This window comes from Canis lupus, chromosome 26, assembly GCF_011100685.1.
Source record: "Canis lupus familiaris isolate Mischka breed German Shepherd chromosome 26, alternate assembly UU_Cfam_GSD_1.0, whole genome shotgun sequence".
NCBI classification, from domain to species: Eukaryota; Metazoa; Chordata; class Mammalia; order Carnivora; family Canidae; genus Canis; species Canis lupus.
In genome coordinates, this window is record NC_049247.1 from 10,623,900 (window position 1) to 10,643,672 (window position 19,773).

At 45.7% G+C, this 19,773-nt stretch overlaps 1 protein-coding gene and 1 long non-coding RNA gene across 7 annotated transcripts in view; one reads left to right on the forward strand and one right to left on the reverse strand.

Moving 5' to 3' along the window:
* The window catches only part of RPH3A (rabphilin 3A), a 265,289-nt gene that overhangs the window by 184,657 nt on the left and 60,859 nt on the right, over positions 1–19,773 (forward strand). For 5 of the 6 annotated variants that reach the window (XM_038575153.1, XM_038575152.1, XM_038575151.1 and 2 more), the window contains one exon: positions 15,538–15,626. In XM_038575153.1, coding sequence (XP_038431081.1) covers positions 15,556–15,626 — 71 coding nt within the window. In that variant the 5' untranslated portion in view covers positions 15,538–15,555. Of the gene's footprint in view, positions 1–4,431; positions 4,455–15,537; positions 15,627–19,773 lie in introns of those variants that run through there. The other variant, XM_038575155.1, reaches the window with a different exon arrangement.
* LOC119866154 lies at positions 11,203–12,283 on the reverse strand. Its single transcript, XR_005379174.1, has 2 exons — positions 11,894–12,283; positions 11,203–11,690 (listed from the first exon to the last, which is right to left on the reverse strand). It is a non-coding gene; the product is annotated as an uncharacterized LOC119866154 (long non-coding RNA).

Here is a 19,773-nt window from a genome sequence, read left to right on the forward strand (position 1 = left end):
GGCTTAGCTTCCCACAGTTCACAGAAATCATTCTCCACAAGACTGACAGTTCCACGAGGGTGGGGCGCGAGGGAGGTGGGATGAGGAGCAGACATGTGTTCCTCCTCTTCCTGATTCCAACACTCCAATTTTCTTTTAGGGAGCCAACCTTTCCATATCTTAGTCCATGGCATTCTAATGAGGACCTCAACTCTGCTTGTGTCATATTTATTGATTTCCCATTGACCAAAGAAAGCTAAGTCCAGACTGAGTGTTGAAGGAACTACGTAAGGTGGAAGGCATGATCGTTGAGGGCCATCAATTTAACCATTTCCCTTGCTGCCCCAGGACAAACTGGACCATGGCCTGTGTTCCACATTTTTGCTGTTGGCTTCATACACTTTTGAGAGCTCATGTAAGTCCCTGGAAATCTGGATGTTGAGAGGGTCTGTGTGTCCATGTCAGACCCTAATGCAATAAAATGCTTCACCTACTAGAGTGAGTAGCTTTGAAAAGAAGAGAAACTAGATCAGCTTCAAATGTAGTTTTTTAAAAGATTTTATTTATTTGAGAGGGAGAGAGAGAGAGAGAGAGAGAGAGAACGAGCAGGCGGAGGGGTGGAGGGAGAGGGAGAAGCCGGCTCCCCGCTGAGCAAGGAGCCCAACATGGGGCTCAATCCCCAGACCCTGAGATCACGAGATACGATCTGACCCATGACTTAACCAACTGAGCCACCCAGGCGCCCCAGATATAGTTTTAATGTAATGTCTCTTCAGAAGATCTTCAAGTCAAAGGATGGACAGTGACTTGTCTGATGTATCTGAAGGTATTGTGTGTATGTGCACATGCACGTGTGTGGTGCATATAAAAATGGACTCTGACATCTGAGGTTTGGATACTCACTCTGCCATCTCTTTAGCTGGAGACTTTGGGTCAATACCTAACCTCTCCTTGCCTCAGTTTCCTAGTACAAAATGGAGCTAAAGACTGAGATGAGGATTAAGTTAGATATGGCTGTGCTGGAACAGAATGAATACTCTCTGTTGATTTGGGGGCTCAATGAAGGGGAATGGCAGGAGGAAGAGGATGGTAGATGAGTGAAGTTGAACTGTGCCTGACTCCCAGCCCTGTTACTTATTAGCTCTGATTCAATCTTGGGGAAAGCTAGTTAACCCCTACAAACCTTAATTTTTCTGTTTGTGAGAGGGACTCAGTGGTGTCTCTTTGCAAGCATTATGTGAGCCCATGTGTGTAAAGCACATAGTGCAGCCTCTGGCACCTGATAGACAATAATGCTATTACAGGTGTCACTACCAGCCTTTATACCCCAGAGATGTGACCAGGGTGACTTGTTCCTCTTTATTTCATGCCAACCATGTGCCAGGCACTGGTCCAATCTCTTTAAAAAGTATTAACTCATTTAATCCTTTGATGTCCTGAGGGAAATACTGTTCTCACTGTTACTGTCATCTCTGGCTTTCGTATGAGGGAAGTGAGGCACAGAGAGGTTAAGTGACTGTCCTCACACACAGATAGGAAGACACAGAGCTAGGTTTTGAGCACTGGCAGCTTGGCCCCTCTCAACCTCTGCACTCCTCGGCCTCCAGGGATGAGGGCCTAGTGCCCACCTGCCCAGGCAACTATGAAGACCAAGGGCTTTGTAAATCACAGAGGGCTCCATCCATACTTGATATTCTGATGGCTGCTTCTATGGGGACACAGGGAGAGAGACAGGAACTTTCTGGTTCATTCAGGTTCTTCAGCCAACACCAACCAAAATTCCTTTTTCTGTTACTTTCTCCCACCTGGAGCGCCAGGAGGCCCTGGGCAGGATAGAGGATGGAGGGAGGCAAGTCTTCAAGATCTATTATTCATGGCAACGAAGAGAAGCTTTTTGTTCTTTTTGAAGTGGTCTCAGATTTCTTAGCATCCACACCCCAGGGAAGGGGCCATGGCCACACTGTGTATGCAAGGCAAGAGGTATCCTCCTGGCTGGAGATTCTAACCCATTATTTTTTGGGTGGAGGGGGTTCTGGAAGAACACCTAGGTAACACCTGTGCCAGCACTGGGAGCAGTTGTCTTTACCATTCTGTTTTCCACTCCCACTCTCACCAGCCCTAGGAAGTAGGGGCTGTCACAGCACCCATTTTACAAATGAGGAGATTGAGCCTCTAAGAAAACTATTAAAGTTTGCCAGACTCACCCAGCTTGGGTTTAGCATTGGAGTGGGGGGGCGGGGGGGAGGGTTGGACCCAGGTCCATGTGACTCCAAAGCCTGAGCTCTCAAAGGAAAATTCTGTCATTAAATTTGTACCATGGTGAAATGAGGGTGACGTGTATATGCGTGTGTGTGTGTGTTATGCCAAGGCAAGAAAATAAGTAGAGCCTTTCCTGGGCCCTAATTGCCTCTGCTTCACAAGGATGAAGTGAAAGTATGCATTTTCCTGGGGCAGGGAGCACCCAAGGTCAGAGTACTTAATCTTTCTGTCTTAAGACACTGGCCCTGCCTGCTTGATAAGAGAGTCAGGCCAAGTCAGGGAGTCAATGCAAGGAGTTTTGCCCACATATGACTGGACTGGGAGGATTCCGTGAGCTTGAGCTGCTGCTTTCCAAATGCAGAAAGGGGAGGCCATTTCAGAAAAGCACATCACCCTCTTTACAGCAGCCACAACAAGTAGTTTTGCTGTCTGTGTTGGATTACTTCCAGCAATGGGAGCTCCTCACCCCTCAAAGTAGCACACCCTCCTTTTGATACTTCTGAGGATGAGAAAGCCATTCTTTACCTAAGCCAGTCTCCCTCACTGTACCTCACTCCTGTTGGTGGCAGGTCTGTCCAGGTGGCTGTGTTATAAGAGTGATGGTCCAGAGTAGTGGTTAAGAGTGTTGGCATTTGAAGGGAGACACACTGGGGTCTCTAAGCTGGCTGGCTCCACCATTCCTGGCTGGTGACCTTGGGTAAATTAGCATACCACTATGAGCCTCAGGAATAGGAGTAATGTCAGAGCCTGCCTCAATTTTTTTTTGTAAATTGCCCATGAAGGCTGGTGCTCTTAATTTCTGTGCCATCCCATCTTTGCTAAGGACAGAGCCTCAAGGCAGGAGAGTGAACTGGTCATAAGCACAGGCTCTGGAGCCACACTGCTGGGATTCTAAATGTGTCCCTATCATTTATTAGCTGTGTGACCTGAGAGAAGTTACCTGACTTCTCTGTACTCTGGATGCCTCATCTATAAAGAGGAGTAATTATCGTTCATCAGGTCATTGTGAAGATTAGGTGAGCTAAGTACCTCGAACAGTGCCTGGCATGTGGCAGGCACCCAGAAACTGGTTGCACGCCCAGAGGAATAAATGAGGAGAGTTTAACGAAGAGACATTTATAGTCAATCTAGCAGGTCTTGGATGCTCAATGGCCCAGCACCCAACAGAGGGAGCCATCACCATCTCTAGGCCTGGAGGGGCAGGAAGGGAACACCTATGGACTCAGAAGCGAAAGAGTTGTATGGAGGGGTTCTCCTGATAGGTACTGTGACCCCCAACAGCCATGGTGGCCAGAATGAGGGGTCCAGGGGGATTAAATGTCCCAGCCTCTCTCTTCCCTTCCTCCAGTCATCTGCTGGTGCCTCCCATTAGAAAAATCCAAGAGCCAGAGGGCAGGAGAGCCACCAATACCACACAGGACATTCTCCCAGTGCACAGAGCCGGGTGGAGGGTGAATAGAAAATATCCAGCAAAGCTATTTTTATTATTGGGTTAGACCGTACAGTGCTGCCACTATGCAACCATATTTGCCATTTGAAAACAGCAAATTAATATTATGCTTAGCCAAATATTATATTATTTGCATCAATAGTCAATAGAGCAGGGTGGTTAGAAGGCTCAATTATAGAGGACCCAGGTCTGTGTCCTTGATATTCCACTTGCTACCAGTGTGACCTTGACACACTGGGGCCTCCATTTCCTCATCTGTAAGATGGAAATGCTATGTCTCTCGTCCATGAGTTGTGAAAATGCTCTTCAGCTGTGAGGATGAGGCCTGCTGTCATTTTTTTAAGGGATAAATGCCCTTCTCTCCTCTATTTTGTCCTGGAGGTAGAGGAGGGGTCAGGATGGCACAGGTCTCCGTGGCATGATGAGATTTAGGGCTGCAGATAAGTCCGTTCCAGCTGGGTTTTAATCAGAATGAGTTTCATTGCATCTTGGGCCTGAGTGGCAGCCAGGGGCCATTAAGCTAAATGACTTGTTTTAATACACAGACCTGGCTCATCATCACATTTTCCTGTTTGGGGTCCCGTGTGTCTGGGCATGCATGCGCAAACACAAAAATCAGTCCTGAGCTTTTCCTCTTTTCCTTGCACACCACAGCCTAGCTGGAGCAGAGATAAGCTTGGTTAACAACACAACAAAGGCAAGTTTCTGCTTTATCAAGGAATCTGGTAATTGGCTGGACTGTGCAGGGAGCCCTGGAGAGCATTCTGTAAGTGTCTGCATTTTACAGTTCAGTATTTGGATTTGTAGACTCAGGGCATGGAGATATTCATAACCCAGGGGAGGAAGGAAAGGCTTGGGGGCCGCAGTCCAGCAAGAGACATCTCCCAGGAAGATCAATTCTGGATGCTCTCCCCTGCCTTCCGTGTGTGGATGTGCATCCTGCTGTGACTCCCTGGCTGTGTATCCTTGGGCAAAGGACTTGACTTCTCTGGGCTTCAGTTTCCTGATCTGTAAAACTGGGTAGTAAAAGATAGTGTTTTCTGGATTGTTCTGAGGCTCAGATGAGATCTGCACATGAAATACTTAGCGTAGTCCTGGCCTGTAGGGCACACAGACAGGGTGGGTTAGGTTGTTGCTGCAGTAACAAATAAGCGCCAAAGTTTCAGTGGCTGGAGCAACAGAGATTTATTTCTCACTCGGATGTGGTGGGTTAGTAGGGGGTATCTTCTTTGCATTTGTCCTCCCACAGAAACATCGGCTGAGGGCGACTCCATCCTCATACATCCTTGATTGTCAAGATAGAGAAAGGGGAATGTGGTGAAGAATGCAATGGTTTCGTTTCCACCTGGGAATGGTTACTGGCCAAAGCAGGTCATGTGGCCACTCCCAGCTTCCCAGGGAGAGGCAAGGGTAATCCGGTCACAGGGTTAGTCAACAGCACTAGCAACAACCATTGGACTCAACAAACAACCCTTGCTTAGTACAGTTAAACTGTTATCATCATATGATAATATCACACACTGTTATTTCCATTAGTCATCATCGTCATGCTTCATGTACTTACTCTGGCTTCAAAAAGGCTGGGACATTTCCTTCTAGTGCTAGAGCTGGCTCCTGTCTCTTTAGGAAAATGTGGCTGAGGTCATTATTAATAATACTAATAATGTAAATTCATGATAGCTCCTACTTGACGAGTGGGTGTTTTGTGCCAGACTTGAACTGGGGGCTTCCCATACACCATCTCATTTAATCCTCACAATAATTATAATTTGAGATTTAATTCTACAGACAAGGAAACTGAGGGTCAGGGAGGCAAATACGCTGGTCAGGCTGGTAAGTGGCTGGATGGGCTTGGTCCCCACACCCATACCCTAGGTCACCCTGCTGAACTGTCTGGAAGAGGATGTGGTCTTAGTCTCTGGATCCCTAAACACAAGCAGGGCTGTCTGGGTGGAGACTGCTTTAGGTAATGGGGTTAATCACGGACTGCTCTCTCTCTTAAGTCCCATTTCCCCCTCCTCCCTGGCCCTCCAATCACCCCAGGCTCCATTCCCAGGAATTTCTCCATTCCTGAAATATACTGTGTCCACTGAAGCCTCTGTCTTTGCTCACTCCCATCCCCATCCTTTCCTTCACTTTTGTCCTACTGCTCCTGCTCATCCTCTAAGGCCTGGCCCAAATGTCCCCTGTGCTAGGAAGACCCTTGCCACCCTGACCCCCAGGCAGAACCAATACCAGAATCTTCCTCTTCCCATGGCATTTACTACATTAACAAATCTGAGCATTTTCTAGACACACACAGACACAGCTTTTTCAGAGGAGGGAAGAGATTAGTCTTTGTTTTTAATTAATGCCAGCTCTCTCATCCTGACTTTTAATACTGCCACCTCATTTGTCTTATTAAGTACTTAGTTTTGCTTTTAATTAGTGCTGTTTATTGTCACTGAATTTTAATTGTCAGTGCAGGGTCTCAGCAGGCCTTGGTGAGGAAGCTATGCAAATGTTTCCCGTCCTCCTGCAAAGCCTGAGCTTGGGTGGCAGTGCCTCTGATGCGGGGTGGTGGTGGTGGGGGGGTTCCAGGGGGTTGTTGAAAGCTGGTATATTTCACCCCAGGCCTCAGCCAATTCGGGCTGCCTTTGAGATCCCTGGTTGCTCTAATGTAGCTGGTCTATTAAGACATGTAGAGCTCAGGAGGATTGCAACGACAAAAATTCAATTCAAATGGACTTGAGGAAGAAAAACAGGAGGAACATTTTGGCTCATGGTTGCCAAAAAGTCCATGATAGATTCAGGCATGGCTGGATCCAGCATTCTAGTGCATCATCAGGATTCAGTCTCTTTCCATCTCTCAGCTCCACTTTTATTCTTTGGCAGGCCTTTCTCATGTGGTGGCAAAAGTGATTAATAACTCCAGGATTCTGTTCTACCAGCTAAGCAATCCCAGTGAAAAGAGAATTCTTTCTTTCTTTCTTTCTTTCTTTCTTTCTTTCTTTCTTTCTTTCTTTCTTTCTTTCTTTCTTCTTCTTTCTTTCTTTCTTTCTTTCTTTCTTTCTTTCTTTCTTTCTCTTTCTTTCTTTCTTTCTTTCTTTCTTCCTTCCTTCCTTCCTTCCTTCCTTCCTTCCTTCCTTCTTTCTCTCTCTCTTTCTTCTCTCTTTTTTTCCTAAGATTTTATTTATTCATTCATGAGAGACACAAAGAGAGAGGCAGAGATAAAGGCAGAGGGAGAAGCAGGCTCCCTGCAGGGGGAGCCTGATGTAGGACTTGATCCCAGGACCCCAGGATCATGACCTGAGCTGAAGGCAGACACTCAACCACAGAGCCACCCAGATGCCCCAAGAATCCTTCTTTCCATAGAGTTCCAGCAAAAGTTTTAGGACAGGCCTTCATCTGTCCAGATTGGATCATGTGGCTATCCCCAGACTAATTGCTATATAGCTCATGGGCTATAATGCACTGATTGGCTGGACAAGGAAAGTTGGTCCACTTATAGGGACCAGAATGAATGAGCTCCTTCTAAGCTGTACAGATTGATGCTGAAAGAGGGAAAGTTTTCCGAGGGAAAATTGGGATGCTGTTCCCCACCTAGAGAGATAAATGCCAACAGGCAAAACCAAGAAATCTCTACCTCACATAATCCACCGAAATGTGTCACTCAAGCCTAAACAAACACTGGAATTTAGACCTTTGTTCTCCTCCACAGCTGCACCCTCAAATAATATTAGCAATGACCTCCTTGCCTAATACTTGAAAAGGAGTTTAAATTACAAGGTCCCTGCACATGTGTTAACTCATTGGCACATCCTAACAACTCTGCAAGGTAAATATAACAGAGATGGACATTTTTATGCCCTCATTTTACAGATGCAAATACTGAGGCCCAGAATAACTTGCCAGAGTCCCACAGAAAAATAAAATGATCAGGGGAACTAGGGTAGCATCCCAGAATCCAGGGCCAGCTGTTGTTCTATCACAATGGGCTGCTCTATCAGTCAGCTTTTGCTGCATAACAAAGCACTCCACAGATTAGGGCCTCAGAACAACAACCACTAATTTATTTCACGAGTGTTTAGGTCAGTGATTGGGTTGAGTTCAGCTGGGTGGTTCTTTGGTCTAGGTTGATCTTATGTGGGTTTGTTCACATCTGTGGCCAGCTTGTATGTTGGCTGAAAGTGAGTGGTTTATGATGGGGCAAATGCAACAGTTAGGATGACTGTGACCCTTACAGTGTGGTCTCTGCCACCTGCCAAAGTTACTTAAAGAATAGCAGGGGGTAGGCTCTGTGCCTGCCTGAAAACCCTATAAAATGAGGACTGTCCCGTGGGACTCTTTAAAGGCTCGTGGCAGGGATCATTGGTTACTGCTGTGTGGCTGTGGGAGAACCATGTGGAGGTGACAGTGAGTTTGCTTTGTTTCAAGACCAGGAGCATAGAGGAGCCTTTATCTCCAGTGTCTCCCAGGCCTGTCTCTCTCCTTGTCTCAGGCACCAAGCAGTTCAGCATGGAAGGAGCCAAGGCCTTGCCATTTCAGCCTTAGCCAGGTTCTGGGAAGGCTGGAGATGTCCCAGCTGGCTCCAGAAACGAAGAGAAGTCAACAGCAGCCTGCATCCTCTCGATGAAGCTGGCTGTAGTTGGCCATATAGGGGACACTGTGGCTCTGAGACAGGAGCCTGGAATGGCAAGGCAGGTGGGCAAGTGGAGCGGCACTCAGCTCCATCGTGTGTGGTTGGCAAGGCAAGAGACTGTCATCTTTACCTTTGCTGGCCCTTGTCCTTGCCTTGGCTAGGGTGTGTTGGAACCCCAAGAACTCAGCAAATCAAAGCTGTATGTGTGGTTGAGATGGAATAGAATGTATTCAGCTCACTTCTCAAAGCTTTTCCATGGCTTCCATATCATTCAGAGTGGAAGCTCAAATGGTCCTCATGATCTGATGTGCCCCCTTTTCCTCCGCCCACTACTGCTCTGATCTCAGCTCCTACCCATCTCCCTTTTGCTCACTCTCATCCAACCACTGTCCTCCTTGCCATTTCTTTAACTTAGCAGCACATGCCTACCCCAGGGCTTTTGCACTTACTTTCTTTTCTGCTTGGAATGCTCTGCCTCAGATAATCCACGTGGCTAAGTCCATTACCCCCTTTGCTCAAATCTTTGCTCAAATATAATCTCTCAGTGAGTCCTCTCTGAATTCCTATTTAAACCCAAACTTCCCACTCAATTATCAGTCCCCCTTCTTGGTCTTTATTTTGTCTCCAAAATGCTCATCACCAGCTGATGCCTTTTACATTTGACTTACTGTTTGGTTATTATCTGTCTTTCCCACTAAAACGTAGGCTCCACAAGGACAGTGATTTTTCCTCCTTCTTGTTTGTTTGCTTTGATTTTGGATCCCCAATGCCTAGAACAGGGTTTCACACATAGTAATAGATGTTCTATAAATATTTTTTTATTCTTCCTATTTCTCAACAGAAGCTGGCAATCTGTACTTTTAATTAAATCCTGTGCTTTTAGAATATTGGCATGATTTTACTTAAAAAACAAAACAGAACAAAACACTGCATGGGCCAAACAAAAGATATTTTTCAGCTGGGACCTGGAATGTCCTGGAATGTCCCACCCCCCCCCAGACTCTCCCTGTTTGAGGTCCTTGATACAAGTTGCATTTCCCACACCATCAGATAATCTGAGTGAGTTTTTCCAGATTTCTAATTGAGCAGTGATATGCTTCCTCAGGGGAAGAGGAGAGGGACAGGAAAAAGACACAGAGAGATGGAAGTGACTGGGCGCCATCCAAGCTGGTGGCTGCAGGTTCTGCTGTGAAGCATCTGGGTGAATTCCAAGACTGTGGGGCTGGGAGGCCGAGCATGGCGTCGAACTCTGCAATTCTGCGCAGGCAGTGGCAGCTCCACCAGTTCCCTGCAATGCCCTCAGGTGCCCCGTGCCCCTTCCTGCCGGCCTGTCACAGACACCTGCTGCAGCTCTGAAGCTAAATGGGCTTTCAAGGTTGGTTTTTCAGCTCATCAGAAAGCGACAGAAGACCAGGAGGTTCTGGTGGTTGAAGTTCCTGAGCAAACAGTGCCAAGGAGAAGCAGGCAGAACAAAATGCAAAGAGGGAGAAAGGCACGGTTCTGGAATCTGGCTTTTTCAGGCTTGGGATGGAGTGTTCATGGTAGTTTTAGATGCGACGTGGCATGTTGCCTAACACCATGCTGTGCAGGGGGGCAGATCTGGAATGGGCCTGGCTCTGCCACTTACATGCAGATTTATTGAGTGCCCACTGCACTCACCGAGCTTCGGTGAAGATTTACTGAGCATCTACTGTATACCGTACTCAGGACTGGCTACAGAGTGAAAACACAAGGCCCTCTGTTCAAATCTTATTACAAATCTAAAGATGATAACAGCAGAGCTTTAAGGTAGGTTCGGGGCCCTTCCGTGCACAGAGCCCTGGGCGACTGCCTAGGTTGTAGACACATGAAGCTGGCCCTGCATGCACTGGATGTACAGCTATTGAACAAATCTGGACCCAGCCCTGCTGTCATGGAGCTTACAGAATAGGTAGATACGCAGTAAATAAAGAAGAAAAATAATAATTGCAAATCACAACAAGTATTTTAAGGGAAATATTCAGTGAGAGTAAGCAATGGGCTAAGAGGAGGTGACTTAGCAGAGTCAGGGAAGGCTTCCTGGAGGACGTGATACGTGAGCAGAGACAGCAGAGTATGAGAAAGAATCGGCTGCATGAGAGTATGAGGAAGATGCCACCAAGGCAAAGAGAACAGCAGAGGCAAGGGCCTGGTAGCTGGAAGAGCCAGTGTGAGGGGAGTGTGGTCAGAGATACAAGGAAGGTAGCAGGCGGAGGGGCCTACCAGTTCTTTGAAGTCATGGAGGAGGCATTAGGTCTTATAATGGGCAGCCACTGGAGCACTTTATTATTTTAAAATTACATTTAAAAAAATCTAAATGTTCATTTCTTTTTAGATCGCTAACATGGTTGCAAGTCTGAAGGGATATATTATGAAAATTCTCCTTCCCAGCTCAGCTTCATCTACTCACTTCCTCTCCCCAGAGGCAAGCAATGTTCTCTGCTTCATGCTAGTTCTCTACAGAGATACTTTGTGCATGTATCCTGTCTTCCCTTGTGCAAAAAGTGGTGTTGTTCTGGAACGTCATCCTGCCTCTTGGTCTTCATACCAGGCAGTTCATCTTAGTGATGCATCCGTATCTGTCATAAATAATCTCTTTATTCTTTCCAACTGTGTAGTACTCCCCCATCCACAGGTGCACCGCCCTCAAACCAGCACTTAGTGTCAGGCATTCAGATTACTAAATAGAAATGCTTTAAGCAGGACCTTGGGAAGCCCACTTTAACTCTCCATGATTCAGTTTCTCATCTGTAAAATGGGGATAAGAACATCTATGTCGAAGGCTGTCATGACAACTGAACAAGATAAAACTTGAGAGGCACTTAGCATGTAGCAAGCCCTTGACATGGGAACTGTCAATTATTGCTCTTGTTGCTTTTTTTTTTTTTTTTTTTTTTGCTGTTGTTGCTTTTGTGATGGAAAGCAGATTGTTCCTTGGAACTTGCTCCAGGACTGGGAGGCCATCTGTGTCCAGGAAAAAGAGCGGGAGCCTCTGGCTTCTGGTGAGGCAGTGATTTTACCCTTTCTGAACTTGAAGCTGCAGGCCTGGATCTGAGCCATGACTTTGGCCTGACTGAGCTGAAATGTGTGATTTTCTCAGCATCTCCAGGGCCGGGGGCTGGGTGGGCACGTCTCTGCTTGTTTCTGAGGCTGAGAGGTGGGAATACAGTCAGGGGCTGATGGTTACCAAACACTCATCAGGATTGAACAATCTAAAACCAAGGGGGAATGTTCTGTAGGTATGAGCAGAGTAGTGATTAGCACATGGGCTTTGGAGAGAGTTCAAATCCTGGCTCTGCTTTGTTGGTAGCTGTGTAATTTATTAAGCAAGTGGCTTCATCAGTCTGAGCCTCAGTTTCTTACCTGTAAAATGAGGATATTATCACTTACCATTAAAGCAAATGGTGAAGGCATGGAATTTTGCACACAGTTGACACTCAATAAATGTTACTCATCATTGTTGGATAAACTATATAGTCTAGGGGAAGTAGGAAAGAGGAGTTCCCAGTTCCCATTCTGCAAGTGCTCACAGCATGTCAGGGACCGTGGTAGGTACTTAAACTCACCAGCGTGGTGACACCAAGGTTCTGTGGGTCCTAGGACGTAATCCTGTATAAATTATCTGACACATGCATCTCTACTTTGCTCCTGGTATCAATGGTGGGTTTCCCTCTGCTGCTCCTGTGTGGGGCTGCAGGCCTCCTGTCCACTGTGGCAATGGCTTCTCTGTAGCACACAGTAGGAGGCACAGGGGGCATCTGAAAATGTCAGAGGCTTACCATTGGATTTTCTCCCCTTCTATTAACTCAAACCTGACATCTTGGCTGGACTTAATGGAGCATCATCTATGGGCAGGTAGGAGAACTTCTTAGGATCATCTCCTATCAGATAGGAAGGTGATTAAGTGGCTTGCCCAGGGTGATGAACTCAGGGATCAGAACGTCACTGTCCCAAAAGTCTCCCTTCTTCTCTCACATGAAGTCAAGTTCTCTAGAAGCAGAACCTGTGATGGGATTTCTAGGACAGGGAAGCAGTATAGGGCAGTGGGGGATGTGGCCTCAGCTCCATCCCATGGAGAGCTCTGGAGCATGCTAGCATGCGCCCCTCCTGTAAAGGACATCAGTGGTACCTGCTAGCCCTCCCCTCTTCCTGCCCCCTTCCCTACCCCTCAGTGAGGGCCTGCCTGTGGACACATGACCTCCCTTCTCTGGGCTCACTCCGCTGGTGTTCAATGCCTCAGTGACTCAGGTATTCACTCTTCTGGCCCAGGCCCAGTTGACCGGGGCACCCACTGGACTGGCACCTGAGATGTGAAGTGCCTTGAGAACCCTGGACGGCCAAGCTGAAATAACCCGTACTGTCCAGGGTGGCTTCTGGCTTGGAGGGTGGAGCTGGGTGCTTTCCACAAGGCTGTCAGCCAGCGCTCTTGCTCTTTGCAGGCAGAATTTTAATAGGAAATGAACTCCTGGTGTGCACGACTGGATGCTGGAGAGGGTGGGCAGCCAGCTTCCACCTTGAGGGCAGCAGAATTTGGAGATCAGAGTTCATGGGAGGGGACTGTATAACCCTTGCCCCAGCCCTCCTTGCTTCCTGGGACCACCCCCCCTCTCCGAGGGAAGCTTTATCTCTGCTGCAAAGCAGGAGGCAGGGTATCCAAATGAAAGCTCTGAGTCCAGTCCAGGGGCAGCCGAGGAAGCCCATTACCTGGGACTACCTGGGCCCGAGGCTCTCAGCGCCCATAGGAGTCCCTCCTTTCTTTCTATTTTCCAAGCAGAAACAGTGAAATGATTGTATGACTCTGGGAAGATTACATCAACCACAGGGGAGCAGATGAAATGGCTTTTCTATAAGAAATTCCCCTCCCACGTGTGCAGCCCTCAGCCCCTCAAAGCCCCTCCAACTGCACGATAGGAGGGAGAGTACTGTCCCTGTTCACCTCCCGGCTTCTCCAACTAACTATTCAGCATCCCAGAAAACAAGGCCAGGTTGTACTAAAACCTTCAGGGAAATCAGGACCCTCTGGATGCAGTGATCCACCTTCTGAAGCTTTTGGGGTTTTTGTAATTAACTAAATGTAGTCTCCCTGGTCTCTCCCCCTATACTCTTTGCAGGAGGGGCAAGGCGGAGAGCTTCGCAGAGCCAGAAGCTGGGCTCAGTTCAGCTGACTGCCTTAGTGCTGAGGGAGACTCATGCATGCATTCAACAAATATTTATGAAATGCCTTCTATGTGCCAGGTGCTGTGTGAGGTGTGGGAGATTAAGAGAGAACAGAACAGAATGCGTTCTGCTAGGAGCTCACGTTTAGAGATGAGAGACGCAGACTCTAAGCAAACAAACAAGACATATAATACATTTGGGGAGGGATGTGAGCTATGAAGGAAAGGAAATCAGAGTGACAGGGGCTGATTTACCTTATTAGGGGTGAGGGAAGGGACAGAAAGTGTACACATGGCTTTTGCAGATGTATGTGTCACCCAGATCAAGATACAGAACATTATTACCCTACAGATGCCCCCTCCTGCCTCTTCCCAGACAATACCCTCCCCAAAGTTAGCGGTGGATTTGCTCCGATTTCTACAACCTTCAAATAGCTTTGTCTGTTCTTAATTTTCATGTAAACACCATTAAATAGAGTGTCCTCTTTTGCTGCTGGCTTCTTTCATAAAGCATAATGTCTGCGAGATTTATCCCCACTGTTAGATACACCAGAAGTTTGTCTTTTATCGTGGACCAGTATTCCACTGTGTGTACAGACCACATTTATCTAGCTTCTCTCCTACTGATGGACATTTGGATGGTTTCTAGTTTTTAGCTGTTATGAATAAAAAAGTTATGAACATTTTTGTACGTGTTTTAGAACGTGGTCATTCTCCTCTTGGGTATATACCTAAGAGTAGAATTCGTGAACTGTAGGGTAGATGAATGTTTATAGCTTTAATGGGCTGCCAGTTTTCCAAAGTGGTGGTACCATCTCCCTTCCCCCAACTTCACTAAGATAGAGTTCATATATCCTATAATTCACCCTTTTAAAGCAGACAGTTTAGTGGCTTTTAAGTATCTTCATACAATTGTGCAACCATCATCACAATGAATTTTGGAACATTCCCATTCCCCCCCAAAAGAAACCCATACCCCATAGCCATCACCTCCAGCTCCCTTCCCCTCCCCCAGCCGCTGGCAATCAAAATATGGACTTGCCTATTCTGGACATTTCTTATAAAGGAAATCATGTACTATGTGACCTTTTGTGACTGGCTTCTTTCACTTGGCATCATGTTTCAGAGGTTCCTCTGGGTGGCAGCTGTCAATGCTTCATTTCCTTTTTATGGCTATATGACTTTCCATTGCATAGATACACTGCATCTTGTTTGTCCATTCATCAGTTGGTGAATATTGAGTCGTTTTTATCTTTTGGATATTATGAATATTATGAAATGCTATGAGCATTTGCATACAAATTTTTGTGTGGACACATGCTTTCATTTCTCTTGGGTGGGTAGATAGGTGTGGAATTGCTGGGTTACCCGGTAGTTCTGTGTTTAACTGTTGAGGTGCTGTTTTTATAAGCTGTGAGTTATGTTTGTGAAGATCCTGGCTGCTGTGTGGAGCATGGACTGAAGATGGCCAAGGGTAGAAGCAGCAGGATCCGTGAAGAGGAGCAGGAGCAGATAGTAGTGGTTTGGATCAGCATCGCAGTGAGCCAGGCAGAGAGTAGTAGACAGATTCTGGGTCTTTTATGAAGATCAACCCAACATGATTTTCTGATGACTTGGGCGTTAAAAAGTATTAAAAAAAATAAGGCCAGGATTGACTCCAGGGTTTCGGATCCCAAAGTTCACCAAGCCAAGTGGACTAGGAAATAAATCCAATGACATCCCCCAGTAGGAAGACCTTGGACAGGAATTAAGAACTCTGATGACCCTTCCCTTGCTAGACACATCGCCTTGGGTTAGTAAATGAGAAGAATGTGCAGTTAAGGAAGAAGGCTCTCCATTCTGATCCCTTTCTGCCACCAGGGAAGCTGTGATGTTCAGTAGGAATTTCCATCTGGGGGCCTGAGTTTTCCCCATCTAGGAAGTAGAGAAGCTGGGTGTAGTTCCCTTTCTTCTCTGCATCCCCTAGAGTGCTTGGCATAGAGTAGGGACTTGAGAAATAAAGAGCAGCTGGGTAACTAACTGAGTGATGTCCTCTCTGGGTTCCTATTTTCCAGGAGCACTGAATTTCAGCCATGACTGACACTGTATTTAGCAACAACTCTAACCGTTGGATGTGTCCCAGTGACCGACCTCTTCAGTCAAAGTAAGTAGCTGCATCTTCCTGGGAGTGGCTTATGTGGAGTCAGAAAGTCCCTATGGTTCTAAACTTGAAGGAAGAAAAGAGTAGCCAAGAAAAAAATAGAATTTCCTTCCTGGGAGTGGGGAAAAAAACCGCCCTGGTGGGGGTATCGTCACAGAAACTTTGCTGACTTTGCTGCTCTGAAGGTTGAAATAATAAGATGAAATTCTGAGCTGCATGTCCATATTAGAGGGGTGTCATGGTGTAATGGTAAGAGCACTGACCTGCTGGTTAGAATCAGGCTTGGCTCTGCTTCTAGATCTGAGCTCATTTACTGTGTGATCACAGGTGAGTCTTTGCCCCTCTCTGGGCCTCAGTTTTCTTATCAATCAAATAAGGAAAGTTGGACTAGGTCACAGGGTACAAACTGGCAGGCCATCAGCTGACTCTGACTTGCAGAAGTGTTTTCTTACTATTTGTTTTCGGCCTGGTTATTTAACAATTGGGCAGTGTGACATAAACATAACTTCACATTACAGAATAATCCAGTGATTATCATACCCGAATCAGTGACACATTGGATCTGTACCATTCTAGCTCATGAGAGCTGATACATTTTCAGGCATTTTGCAGGCCGGTTATTAAACACAGCCATTCTGAAAAATTGAGTTTGTAATTCTGCCATTAAATTATATTAAACATAAAGGATATAAGTACTCAAAATTAATCGCTTAATTATTTTACAACGTTTTGGTGTTCTCCGTGTTATGTATATTATACTGTGTATATAATGATACACTGCTGCTTCCTACTTTTACATTCAGTGGGGCTTTTTCCCATTGATAAATCATCAATTGTTAAAAGTTTACCAGACGCCATTGCCTGTAGTGCTGGCAATCTAAGTCTGCTGTTTATCATTCCTGTAGATTTTCACTCAAAATGGCTTGTTTCTTCGAACGCTTGATGATTTTATTGCGAACTCCATCTGTGAGAATCCTGGGAATCTATGTCAGGGATATTTTTCTTCAGAGGGATTGGCACTCTTGCTCCTGCCAGGAGTCAGGAGTGCCACTCACCCAGAGTGACATTAGCTCCTTCAGAGGGTCCTGGCTCAATGTTGGGGTCTCAGATTGAGCTTCAGATCAGACTCTGGAACACAGTGCTGGTATTTGCCTTGGACTTACTGCTCACAGTTCACTGTCCAGGATTCTGTTTGCTGGGTCTTCTTTTTCCTTTTCAAAAAATTGCCTTACAAAGGCATAAATATGTACCTTGAACAGTACAACTTTAAGTACAATTTGATAATTGTAAAAACACATGTGTATACCCATGAAGCTGTCTCAGCAGTCAAGATGAAGAACAAATCCACCCATCCCAAAAGCTCCCTCGTGCCTCTTCCTCCACCTCCTCCCCCGCCCATATCTAGGTAATTGCTGGTCTTTTGGTAACTATACATTAGTTTGCACTTTCCAGAATTTCATACAAATGGAATCTTATAGTGCAAGCTCTTTTTGGGGGAAGAGATGTCTCTTTTCTTTTTCTCAGCATAGTTTATATCATGATCCATCCTTACTGTTCCAAAACATCCATACTGTTTTGCATAGCAATTGTTAATTTCTTTGTATTGCTGAATTCTCTTTCATTGCATGGATATACTACAGTCCGTTTATCTGTTTGTCTACTGATGGACTCTGGGCTGTTTCCAGTTTGGGGCCAGTACTAATAAAACCTCCTATAGAGATGCTTTCCTTTCTCCTGAGTAATTAATTTTTTTAGAAAAAGAATTTTATTGATTTATTTGAGAGACGAGAGAGAGCATGAGCAGTGGGGAGGAGCAGAGGGAGAGTGAGAAGCAGACTCCCCACTGAGCAGGGAGCCCTCAATGGGACTCGATCCCAGGACCCTATTAGGATCATGACCTGAGCTTAATGCAGGTGCTCAGCTGACTGAACCACCCAGGCACCCCTCTCTTGGGTAGTTACTTGGAAGCAGACTGTCATACTTGCATGATAGGTATATGCTGGACTTCTCACAAAGCAGCCAGACTGTTTTCCAAGTTGGTGGTGCCATTTTAGATTCCCACCAGAAGGTATATGAAAGTTCCAGCTTCTCTGCCTCCTCCCCAGCACTTGATATGATCAGTCTTTCCAGCATTAACCATTCTGGTGGGTGGGCAAGTGGCATTTCTCTGTGGCTTTCATTTGCATTTGCCTACTAATAACGCTGAACATCTTATATAACATTTGCCATTCATGTCACCTCTTTGTTGAAATATCTGTTCAAACCTTTTGTCCATTTTAAAATCAGGTCATTCCTTTCTTGTTAAATTGTACAAGTTTTTCTTTCATATGTTATAGATGAACATCCTTTTTTAGGATACACATTTTGCACATCTTTTCTCTTGGTCTATGATGCGCCTTTTCTTTTTCTTAACAGAATCTTTTGAAGAGGAAAAGTCTTTATTTTGAAAAAGTCTGTTTCATTCAGTTGTTTGGCAAGGAAAGGCAGTGTTGGAGAATTCCCTCACTTTCTAGCAATCTCAGAACTGCATTTAAAAAGGTTTTGCCCTGGGGCGCCTGAGTGGTGCAGTCAGTTGGGCATCAGTCTCTTGGTTTCGACTCATGTTGTGAACTCAGGGTCCTGAGATCCAACCCCGAGTCTGGCTCCATGCTCAGTGCAGAGTCTGCTTGGGAATCTTTCTCCCTCTGCCCCTCCTGTTCATGCTCTCTCTCTCTAATAATTAAATAAATCTTTTTTCTTAAGGGTCTGCTCTAATTTACCTAGGACTTAGTTATATACTGGTAAAGGGTCTTTCTGAATATTTAGTCCACCCATATTCTCTGAAGCAAAAGCCCCTGTCTGTTTACTTCCATCGAAAACCTCCAGTTCTATGATTTTACAGTTTGGAAGGCACCATGGAACTCTGTTGGCTTCCTTGTCAGGAGGAAACTTCTAGGCTGCCAAGCCCTTCCCATGGTGTACTCTTGGAGCCAAACTTACTTTGCAGAGAGTATTCCATCAACCCAAAATTGTTTCTCTGTAAGATAAACAGTTGCCTGAAGGGTGGATGGGGATAAAATATTTATTTTATTTAAGAAATGTCAGTTAATTAAAAATTCCATCCATCAGAGTTTACTTTAGTCAATATGAAGCCAAACAATTTGCCCTACAATTAAATTAGAATTATTCAAACAGTCTGGACGCGGTTTCATTAAAGTGTTCCTGGGCTCCTATGAAACATCTTGTATTCTGCGTGCATCCGGCTGCCTTGTTTGCTCCTGTGTTTCCTTGAGATATTAAAATTATTTTTCAAATAAATGCTAATGGGTGAATTATAGTCATCACACATGCTAGCTAGTCTGCTACAGCTAATGCAGATGCTTCTAATGTCTTTCTCCAGTAAATTAAGAAATCTAGTCTTAATTAACTGCTGGCCAGCCAGAGACATTTACCATTTTTGTGATTTTCAAATGCTTTTGTGATTTTCAAATACCTTCCTCTCTCAGCCTCCTTGAATCTAATGACAGTGTTTGAAAACACAATTGTGATTGTGTTTAAAAGATGGGAACGCATCTGCTTCTTGCTTAGGTAAGGCAGTTGCTCAGCTCCCCGTGTTGGGAATAGGTGGGGAGAAATGCTGTTGCCTGAAAGTTGCTATTTCTCTATAGCTTTCAAGTCTGCAAGCCACAGAGTACCAGGGGTCGGGAGCAGACACTGAGGCACAAAAGGAGGCCATGACACATCTATGATTGCTCACCTAATAAATGGAGATGCTGGTCTCCTTTCTAGAGTTGGAGAACTTGCTTTCCCAAACTGGGGCGCTGCAAATGAATGACCTGCTGACTGTTTGGGGTTCATGGCCCTCCCCTCCATGTCTTCCTTATTCCCCAGGATGATGTTGGTCAAGCTATCATTAGGTGATTTCTCTTCAGTACCCAAAATCCATTATTCAGATATATAAACGATCAGCTCAGTTAAATAATCAGCTGAACTGACTGGTCATTTTAATCAGAGCTGAGGAGTTTACAGCCCTACATTGCAGCAGCCTTTTTCAGATGTGCTGAAATAAGATAATAATGACTGGGGCGGGGGGCGGGGAGGTGTTGGGGGAACCAAACCAGAAGTAAGTCATTGCAATTTACACTCTATGGTTGTTGCATCCAGACAGTGT